The 11,170-nt window shown below is 39.5% G+C and overlaps 1 protein-coding gene across 1 annotated transcript in view; it reads left to right on the forward strand.

The window, feature by feature from the left end:
• The window catches only part of LOC146480777 (uncharacterized), a 16,348-nt gene extending 5,488 nt beyond the window's left edge, over nt 1–10,860 (forward strand). The window contains exons 2-9 of the mRNA XM_085109109.1: nt 1,021–1,275; nt 2,538–2,726; nt 4,637–4,879; nt 5,425–5,610; nt 7,642–7,905; nt 9,162–9,319; nt 9,585–9,813; nt 9,929–10,860. Coding sequence (XP_084965235.1) covers nt 1,021–1,275; nt 2,538–2,726; nt 4,637–4,879; nt 5,425–5,610; nt 7,642–7,905; nt 9,162–9,319; nt 9,585–9,813; nt 9,929–10,227 — 1,823 coding nt within the window. The 3' untranslated portion in view covers nt 10,228–10,860. The remainder of the gene's footprint in view (nt 1–1,020; nt 1,276–2,537; nt 2,727–4,636; nt 4,880–5,424; nt 5,611–7,641; nt 7,906–9,161; nt 9,320–9,584; nt 9,814–9,928) is intronic.
• Nucleotides 10,861–11,170: the final 310 nt, after the last annotated feature.

Genomic DNA, 11,170 nt, shown 5'->3' on the forward strand with positions numbered 1-11,170 from the left:
CCTTCAAAATCAGTTTTTTTGAGAAGTTACATCAACACTCGTCACAGTGTTTCATCACATACGAAAAACCTCGAAGTTTGTCAAAAATGCCCCGCTACGCGTCGTACTTTCAACTCTTTTCTCGATGTTTGATAATGTGATGAAATACTGTGTCTTGTGTTTGATACATTACATCGGTCACCCACAGTTCAAATGTATGTTTCATATACAGTATTCATATTTGGTGAAGTCTTTGTTCGGGAGGTTTTGCTTTTCTAGCGGCGCATAGTGTTAATTACAACTTTGTAGGAACGAGGAGAGCCGCGGCAGCTTTAGCTGTGATTTGCTGGAATACTAATATGTAGAAATTAACGTTCAAAAGCTCAGTAAAGTTGGCTTACGCCCTGTGTTGAACGTTTACGTTTACACTAGGAGAAAAGTTTCCGGATTCGTGACGAATCCGAAGCTTTTTGGTCCCAGATTGGTTTCAGCACAAAACATGAATTGAATCCGTCACTAATCCGGTGGAGACTTATGAATCTGAAATCCAAAGTGGAAACTTTTAACCCAAATCTTTACGAATGCGGAACATTTTTGACGTGTAACGAGTTTTCTGGTGAATCCGGACACTTTCTAGGTCCTTCAAGTTGTCAAATGGTTATTTTTTAGCGATCTCTTCTCGGAATGGTTTCTACGCCGTTTGTTATATTGGAAAGTGCTTTTTGAACTGTGAGATCGCTCTGCAGCTCAGAAAGAGCCATTGTTATGACGTAATATTCAACGAAAGATGTTTTTTAAACGTTATATCTAGTTTGAAAAGGTTGATTGTAGCGCAAGCATTCAAGTATATATTTTGCTTTCTTTGTATCAGCATCAAAGAAAATATACATTTGCATTTGAGCTGGTCGCATGATGATGAGCCTTAGTTAATTAGTTTTTGCTGATTACTACAATCCAGAAAGATCCGGAGATTTAAAGGTATCTGAAAAAGTTCCAGTATGTTCAGTTCCATACGTAATATTTGTTTAACTCTAAACCTAGGTAACTTGGCCCTCGCCCAACCAACCAACATGTCCAGCTCTTTAAACAACAGCATTAGAGCTTCATTAGCAGTTGACGGGAATTCGCAACGAAAGCTGTATTTGGATAATGTATACTGGTGTGTAGTGACCAGTTTGTCGAAGGACCCATGGTGGCGAGTGGATCTGGGGACGAGTTACATTGTACAGGAAGTGAAGATAGTCAGCAGAGCGGATGGCGACGGAAGTGGATTAACAAACTTTGAAATACGAATAGGTTGGTGATCCTGTGGTCATAAATAAGCCCAAATTTTTAACAGTGACTGAGTTTAAAAGAGCTGTATAAGTGGCTCGGGACCCTGTTGTGCAACCGATGAAGGTAACGCAGAGTTGGTTTTGCCAAAAAATTCTTGACCCTCCGTTTTCACTGTTCTTAGACTTTTCAGTTTAACTTTAACTTAAAGTGGTACAATGACGAAAATTTTTATTTTTATTTTGCCCCTTTTCATGCTTCAATCCATTCAATGAGTTCATAATTGCAAAGACAGCTCTAAATAAGCTTTGTATAAACTTACTGTGCTTGGAAATAACTGGCCGAAAACCGTCGAAAATCCGTCCGCCATTACTCAGTTCGCAAGGTGAAGCCCGTGATGATTCTACAAAGCGGTTGCTTCTATGAGATCCTGTGTGACGTCATACACTAAACGAAGAATGCGCGTTCCCTGGCAGAAGTCACTAAAGTATAGTCTTAAAGTAAGTGAATGGACAAGAATATTTGTAGAATTTGCCTTCCAGTTCGGCGAGTAGCGATCCAGAGGACAATTTTAGCGAATGTATTGTATTATGATTTCTTGGCCTGAGGATTTGGAGTTGAATGGCTACAAAGAATTGAAAACTCTGCAAAGACATTCGAACGGCTCATTCAAGCCCGGTATAAATTAAAACCGAAGAAAAAACACATTTACTCAGCAACTATACTGGACGTAGACGCACCGCACGATGAGCAAAAATGTTATTTCATACTCAGGGTAAGGCGTTTCTGTCTGTTTACTGTTTGGGCTTAGTAAACAATTCACTTTCCGCACCCTTTCAGGGGAGACTATCCCACTTTGTCCGTTTTCCAACCAGGTGAAGATATGAGTGTTTGCATGTGGCGAATCCAGACCTTCAGGTATAACTTGGGCCCTCTCTCGAACGCTGGACACGCTTCTTTTGGTGAAGCGAAGTATGTCCGCGCCTCGACCTCGGGCCTAGCCTGCGTACGCAGACGTATTTCCACCGGCTGTCTCAAAACTAAGGGGGGAAGGGCCGGGACCCTGGGCTTCAAGGCGAATGCCGGAATAAACTCTATAATGGATAAGCATCTCATTTAAGGGGGGTATGGATACCCCTTGGTTTGGCTTTCTGCTGCAGACACAGGGTAAGGCACCAGCTGTGTGCATGCTTGCTGTAAGCTTCCGAAATGTGTGCTCTGATTTTTACCCTCGCCTCTTGTGGTGCTCTGTTCGTCCTCAGTATAACTCCTCCCGTTTTCTTCAGGGAACAGCCTTGAGAATCAAGGTAATTCTAATCAGAAGTGTGGTGGCTCATTCGTCATGACGGCAGCACAAGCTTCAAAATCCTTCTACTGTCATCCGGGCATCCGAGGACAATACGTGAACATCCGGGTCCGAGGCGAAAACAAGAAGTTGGAAATCTGTGAAGTGCTGGTAAACCCTAACCCTACAAGTGAGAAAAACGTATCTCAAATAATAAGTGTTACCTATTTGATTTATAATAATAAAAATAATAATAATAATAATAATAATAATAATAATAATAATAATAATAATAATAATAATAATAAGACCTTAAGAATCCAAATTGTCTATAGTCAAAGCAAAGATATTATATTTCTAAGCCTGCATTTAGAAGAAAGGACTGAACAAAACCAAGTAAGCTGACTTGAATTTGACATTAATATGACATCATAATACTTTCTCCCGCCCTTGGTACCAGTTTACAGACGTAACAGCGCTTTGAGGCTAAATTGAACTAAGAACAAGGGTGGAATATAATTTAGTGGTCTTGGGGCTCATAGGCTCGCCATTGCGCTGATTGCCGTAGACCCAAGCTCGTATCAGCCATTATGTTCTTCAGTTTAACAACAGAGGAACAACTATAGAAACCAGGACCACTTTTAGAACAGTGTAAGGCCTAAAGTCGCCCTTAAGGTGGCTTACTACAGTTTTCTGGATTGAAAGAAGGCCTTAAATCAAACTTAAGAAAAACGCCAAGAGGAATTTTCTTGGACATTTTTTCTAGTATAGTAAATACAATAGAGATAATTTTGAGTCACAAATTAAATTTCGAATGTTCAAAAAGTGTTAAATACAAAAGAATAAGTCTTAGTGGGGGCCTGGAAACTACACCTTTTAGAGTTGTCTGGCTCTAAATCTAGCCGTACGACCCCACTTCAAAATTTCAGGATTTAGAAAGTGGGCAAAAATAAGTATTTACAGGGAAGAACACGAAATTTTGTCAGGGAGAAATTTGGCAAATGACAAAATTGGGAAATTTTGCCTTATTTGAAAATTCCTAAAAAAAAATCTGACAGATTTTCTTTCAAAAATGTTCACGTTTCCGTTTTAGCGTTTTCTGTCAATAGCAAAAATTTGAACATAGGTTGTACGGCTAGATTTGGAGAAATTAAGCGAGAAAAAATAATTATTGCGACCTATGGTGAGAAGACCATTGCGCATGCTTGTTCTGGGAAAGCCCGGGTTCCAGCGCGCGCGCGCTCCAACTGGTGAGTGCATGCTGCCGTCGTGTTCAAACATTTGGCGCAAAATCACAACTCTGCAAAGGCTTTAAGGCTGTTAAGGAACGGCAACCATTAGACAACACGTGTTTTCAGTTATCAAGCCCAAACACGATCTAACTACTGTAAACACACCTCTGAAACCCACCTCGAATACCAGGAAATCTTTCCGAGAGCCACCATTTTGTTTTTGTGCTCGTGGGATTTCCTCAGCAAGCTCGCGTGATTTTCCTCACGCGTGATGCTTTCGCGTGCTTTGGGCAGCGCGCGCGCATATCAAAGACTCGCACAGTACAAAAACTGTAGTAAGCCACCTTAACACCTTCAGGTAGTTCAGTTGGCAAATCAGAAGATACGAGGTCTACTAAAATTGTTCTAAAAATGTTCGCTGCTATGTTAACTTCAGAGTCTTAATGGAATTCTTTCAGTCAAAGGCAACGTATATTCTACTTGCACGCTATTCTATCGAATAATCCTGAAGGGTATAGGGAAGAGTTCGTGGTATATCGTTTGATACTAGTTAATCGGTTTTGTGTGACGTGATATACAATATCTAATGTGACCTCGCGGATATTAGTAGGTTAGTTATAACAGCTGATAGGCTGTAATAAAATTAAACTGATCCGAGCGTACCGCGGCGATTGCTCATCAACGGTCTCAATGCTGCTTCAAATGTTCACTGCGTTCTATACAATGAAAGTAGCTTACTATGTCGCGGCGATGGTTTTTACATTGTACACGTTAATTTTGAGAAATTAATTAAAATTGACGCAATTATATCAAAACGTTCCCGATCCAGTGGCAATTTACTCTTACTACATTGATTTTGCATCTTTAGAAAACCTTGTTCTCAATATGTCCACGTCTCAATCGTCGATGGATTACGGAGGTGTTTCTGGAAGGGCGGTGGACGGGAATTCTGATGGAAACTATGACAGAAAAACTTGCACACATACAATTGCTCGTACGTCAAATCCCTGGTGGCGGGCAGACATGGAATCCAGTCATTCCGTCTCGGAAGTATTTCTGGTAAACAGAGTCTCTGTTCCTGAAAGACTTGTCAACATAGAAATCCGAGTTGGTAAGAAAATAACATTGACAATGACCGTAACAATAAAAGACGCAGCAGCTAGTAACAGCAGCAGTGTATGTAATGGCAGTAAAAGTAACAGCAGCAGCAGCAGTAGTAGTAGTAGTAGTAGCAGCAGCAGCAGCAGCAGCAGTAGTTGTAGTAGTAGTAGTAGTAGTAGTAGTAGTAGTAGTAGTAGTAGTAGTAGTAGTAGTAGTAGTAGTAGTAGTAGTAGTAGTAGTAGTAGTAGTAGTAGTAGTAGTAGTAGTAGTAGTAGTAGTAGTAGTAGTGGTAGTATGTTTTTCAGTTTAATGGCACATTATGAATATAACGTACTGGAAAGTGCCATAACGGTGATTTGTAAAATAGCAAAAGCCTCATTCAAAGACAGATCACCTACTAACTAACCTTTGATTTAAAATACACTATGCATACAAGAAACAATGACAGCATTTAATGAATCAGAAAATATAAAATACTACTATAACAGATGTACTAACATTTGATTTGGAACGGGCCTCCAAAGGCAGGGAGTTTTCTTCTTCGTTTTCTTTAAGGTGATAGTCTGGCAGGCAATGGTAACGCCAATCCTCGATGCGGTGAACGCTTTTTTATGGCCACCTTAGCTAAAGCCTCGTTTTACTGCAAGCCGAGGAAGACTGGACGTTACTTGAATATCAGGCTTGTGGGAAACAGCATGATACTTACGTTATGTGAAGTAGAGGTTTACTCCGAGAGCAGAGGTGTGTTCCTTTTAAACTTTCGGGATTTTTTTCCCATGATTGCAGTTATGTGCCGCAATGAATGAACTTAAAAACGTTCTGTTTTGTCTTGTGTGTCGGTTGTTTTTCTTCGTCATCCACCTGAGATTGATCAGAGAAGAAGCTAGTTATCACTAAGTTCCACAGTCATTAAAAACTGATTTAACCGGTCTAAACCAGGATTACTGTCAACTTTGAATTGAATCCGGCAGATTTAGACATTGTTTGTAGCTTGCCACCCCCCTCCCCCTCCACATTTTGTTCTGGTCTTTTCTTTAAACTATGCCGTAGAATTGGAATTGAAACCCGTGAGAAATAGAAACGGTAGCATAGGTTACAGCGGGCTATAACTTCCACATTTCGTTTTTGCAAAAAGTTGCTTTTGTTTAGCAGAATGTTCACTTGACAACATTTTTATTTTTGGTTGAAACAAGGATTCGAAGAGGTCTGCATCAAACACAATTCTTGACGTCATTCTAGGACTGAAAGGGTCAATAACGTTAATAGCGTTGGTTTTTTTGGGTTCAACAGCGCTTCGAACAAAAATTGAAAAAAGGAATTGCGCAAGCTATAATATCATTTTTGGAGATAGATGACTCGCGAAAACCAAAGAGAAATCAAGAAATGGGTTGTTTTTGTGCAGTTGGATGCCATGGGAAATATCATGTAGGAAGATTATGAGTCGTGGGAGAATCGTGGAGCACAATGTCGGTCGCTAATGCTTCAACGCATCCGTCTTACGCAGAATGGCAGTAGCATTCACTGATTTGTAAAAACTAGAGGCCACTATTTCTTTCTACTGTTACACACAAATAATAACATACGAAAACATGGAGATGTTATCAAGTGCAACCGGTAGATGCGCCTCACAAAAGTAAACTTGCAAAAAGCGTGACACTATATTTTTTTTTTATAGAAAGAAGAGTCTTGTAATAAACCATATTTGTAATCTCGGTACTGCACTGGAGGCTCAATATATCAATGGAGAAGATTGCCTTTATCAGGCTCTTGTGGGGGAATATATTAAAAGAATATTTACATGTGAAAAGATTCCTCCGCTTAAGCGGGCACCTCCGCGGCGATTTTACTGTATTTTTGTCAAAACTGCTCAAAATTTTTACAAAGAACCTGTTATATTAACATGAAACCGGTCTTACAACACAGGGTAGAAAATATTAAAGGTTTCCTCCTTGGAAGAGCAAACTATAATACGTTTTTACCGACTTCTCTACGATACACAGGAAGAACTTGAAAACAAATGGCCAATTTTTTTCAAGTTGCAATCCGCTTCCATCCTAGCCATCTGCAACCAAACATAATTAACAGTAGTTTCTTTTCACTTGAAGGGTTATTGTTAACAAAACTGAACCATTATTTTGACGATTCCATTGAAGAAAATGCATTTTTTGGTTATTCATCTTCACACTAAAAACAGGTGACACTGCCCCTTTAAGCCTCGTGCGCAAGCTCGTTCCAGTTCAATACTGAGAATACGGTTTATTTTCGGACTTCTTCTTCGGTCTATTTTCGGAGTTCTTCTTCGGTTAATTTTCGGACTTCTTCTTCGGTCTATTTTCGGACTTCTTCTTCAGTCTATTTTCGGACTTCTTCTTCGGTTTATTTTCGGACTTCTTCCTCGGTTTTTCTCGGACTTCTTCGGTTAATTTTCGGACGTCTTTGTTCCACTTAGTCGCTTTGGTAGCATCCTTTCCATCCCTCTTTCTTCTTCATATCGTGCTAAGCAGTCTTCCTTTACCAACTGCCCGTCAGCTCAGTCTGCTTCGTTTTGCTCAGGGTCTTTATCCCTCAAGTTTGGCGAGCTCTCAACTTCCAACTAATTGCTAGAGTGCAACTGAATGACGTTTGCTATAAGACAAAAAATTAAATGGCCAACAATTTTGGGAGGGGGGTATGGGGACTAATCTGGCTGATTATTCTGTTACAATGTTTTCCAACAGCGAGACCAAAGGAACTGAAAGGTAATTTAATTTTTTTTTTTTTTGCTCTGTGCAGCTTTTCTCAAGAACAAACCGAACACTCCAACTACAAAAGACGTAAATGACGGAAGCTCTCTTAGCCTGTTCTGCCCAGAGCCTTTCGGATATCCTGAACCGTTCGTAGCCTGGGTCAAAGATGGCGTCGTCCTAAAGAACAGCTCGTCTTGCCGGTTCTTGAATCTGACAGCTGTCAATCAAACTTATGACGGCTCGGCAATCGACTGCATAGCCAGTAACAAACATGGCGCTGATTATCACCGATTTATATTAAAAGTGAAAAGTAAGTAATGGATAAAGTCAATTCCATATTTTGAATCCACTGTCAGAGAATTGTAAAACGCTTTGGGTTAGTCGGTAATACCATGTGACTCATTGTGCCACAACGATAAGTCGATTAATTCTAATCGTTTTAAATTAGCATGAACATTCTAATTAAATATATACATTTTTCATCATCACTCTATTTTCTGACCCCAAAATAGGACTGCACTGTCCCAATAACGCTTCCCCCCTCTCACAGACCGATATGGATCACCACCGCTAAAACACGTGTTAGTTTATCGCCGTCTGCCTCACATAAATGATGATAACATTTGCTTTCACTTTTTTTTATCACTATTTGAAACAAACTAAGGTTGACTAAGAATAAGCGGAACAGCCGTTAGAAAGTTGGGAAGATATTTCTGCAAACTTTCGCTGATACATGACAATTTAAGAGCCATTTTGTATTCCAGTAACTCCGTCAACCTCTTAATCACATCTCTTGTCATCATTGCACACATTCGTATTTAGGAATAGAGTTGATCGAAAGCACCCTAAACAAGTTTATCCATGCCAAACTGGCTTCAGTTTTATTACAGTTATTTGTCAAGGTTGGAGATAAAAAACGGCTGGTTCCATAGAAGCAGAATAAAATAGGCTATTTTGCCTCCATATGTATATGTAATAAAATGGTGACGAGTGAAATTAGGAGATAATTTCACGCGCGTTTTGTAAAAGTTCCGATAATTCCCCGAGCTTTTAGGCGAGGGAAATTATTAGAATTTTGACAAAACGCAAGTGAAATTATTTCCTAATTTCACGAGTATACCATTTCATTACCTTTTAATATCATGGGTGACAAATGGCGCTCACAATCGTGGTCGGTTCCGTCTTGTTTACACACGCAGACAAAAAAACCGATTGAGTACTTTATCCAACTGCTCAGGACGAACTGTCTCAGGATTTTTCTCAAGGCCATTTTCATCACACCAGTTCTCAAAAACCGTCACCCAGTTAATTGTGCTTTTTCGGGTATTTAAGTTTTTCTGCAGCGTCTTTTAATGCCGTAACTTCTTTCATTCGTAACATGCTTAAACCTGGACGCCATCTTGGCACTGAGATACAGGAAACGTTGCCACAGCAATTAACGCTGACATTTCGCGCCGAAATCAAGGAGTCATTTGTCACCCATGATATTATTAATGTAATTTGCTCCAGTTATTAAAAAATTTAGCCCCAGTAGCTGTTAATAGCGTTTTATATTTATTAAACAAGGTACAAAGTCCATGTGCACCGAGTTCAAGGACATAGCCAACGATGGAAGATCGATATTTCATATAGCAAGCAACGAGGAGTCCGCACAAAATGACGGCCATATCAATGTAAACTACTGGTATCGCTTTGTTGAACGAGGGACGAAAAAACCCATGAAGGTTTGTTGTTTTTTAACAAAAGCAAACGTGATCTGACTAGTCAAAATGCATTACTGATAATAACTTAACAACATGTTAGGAAACCAGAGCTGGCATGCTGAAATCTCGAATACAGATGCCAGGTGCGACTTTTGCAGAACGGGCGAAAAAGTTAGTAGTTATGCTATGCTGTTAACACAATCTTTGAACTCTTTTTCGCTAAGTGAATTTGAATTCTCTTTTCTTTTTATCAACATTCTGATTTTTAACTTGATTCTCTCATCAGTTACCAGACTCCTTCCCAGATCCTTGGGCTTGTGGTACCCAGGCTCCTGGTTGGCTTCGTGGAGGACATCCTTCTATGAAAGATAACGTTGTGTTGCGAGATGTATGCTTTCATTGGAATGGAAAAAACTGCTTTGTTAAAGTGCAGGCCCAAGTCAGGCGTTGCTATGGATACTATGTGTACAAGCTGCAGCCGACTTCTTTTTCCGTGAAAGCAAGATATTGCGCAGGTAGATAAAACCAAGTTCAACGGAGTATTATTCCATCATTTATTAGAAAAATAAACTCTGAATGGTTTATCAACAACCATTTTGTTAATTCTTTGTGTTCGCTTCAACTTTTTAGGACAAGAAGCAACAGACTATAAAGATGTCATTTTCAAGCAAGTTACGTCACACAACGGAAACCAGTACGCACTAGGAGGTCACGTGATTGCTTTGGAACGTCACGTGAGTGACGCCTGGAAGTGCATGGTTTACTGCCTTACGGAAAATACATGCGTATCATTTAACTACAACATCAACAGCAAAGCTTGTGAGCTTAACAGTAGCACTGCATCACGTGACCTAAATGGCTTAGAAGAGCGGCCTGGTAACGAGTACTACGAGAAGGTCGAGGAACCAGTTATAGCAGCAAAACGTTGACTTGGTGGCCGTTTCAGTGCTGTAAACATATCAATCTCGTACATCGAGTCTTCGTTCCTTACTGCGCACGCTTAACGCTCGTTTTTCGACCGCTGATCAAGGGGAACGAAGATTCTGGTTAACGAGATTGTAAACATAAGAAACATATAATAAGAGCGCTCATAATTTCGTTTGTCCATTACTATAATGGTCAACTCTTTCCAGTTGTTTGAACGCGGGTACGAAGGGAGGTCAAGGAATTAATAACAGGACCCCCTTTGATAACAGTGTTTGGTACACTGACGGGGTTATCCTGTATAAATATTATTGTATTATTATTATTATTATTATTATTATTATTATTATTATTATTATTATTATTTTTATTATTAGTAGTTTCGATAAACTGTAACTGAGAAGGAACGTGTGGTGCATGCGCAGCTGTCGTATCATTCACGTGAACTGAAATCTGTAAAGCCGTTATAACAGTTCTTTGAGTTGAGTATCCACGGCTGTGAAAGTTGCCGAAGATACCAAAGTCATGGCCACCAATTGTGTATCCTAGAAATGAAGTTTTCATTTCTTACTGTGTTTTTTCACAAACTACAAACAAGGAAATTAAAAGCCATGATGTTTAATATATAAAATAAACAATGTAGTGCAAGAAAAGAGAAGAAGTGCCGTTGATTGTTTTGCGTTTTTTTGTTGTGTGTAGGTAAGAAAGATGAATTAGCACAAATGCTCTGTGTGATTCTGTCAGGTTAACATGATATAACTGTTAAACTCCATAAGAAATTCGCTCTTTTTCGAGGAAAAAGTTTCAACATTGTTTATTATAAAGTTGCTCTTTATTCGGGTTACTTTAATCTTCAAAAACTCGTTAATAATTCACAGGCCCATTGACCTATCAAATGGTCGATAATACATCGCGTGCAGTGACTTCATATCGATAAACCTTTTCCTT

The sequence above is a fragment of the Pavona decussata genome, unplaced genomic scaffold (genome assembly GCF_977016875.1).
Source record: "Pavona decussata unplaced genomic scaffold, jaPavDecu1.1 SCAFFOLD_52, whole genome shotgun sequence".
In the NCBI taxonomy this organism is placed as follows: Eukaryota; Metazoa; Cnidaria; class Anthozoa; order Scleractinia; family Agariciidae; genus Pavona; species Pavona decussata.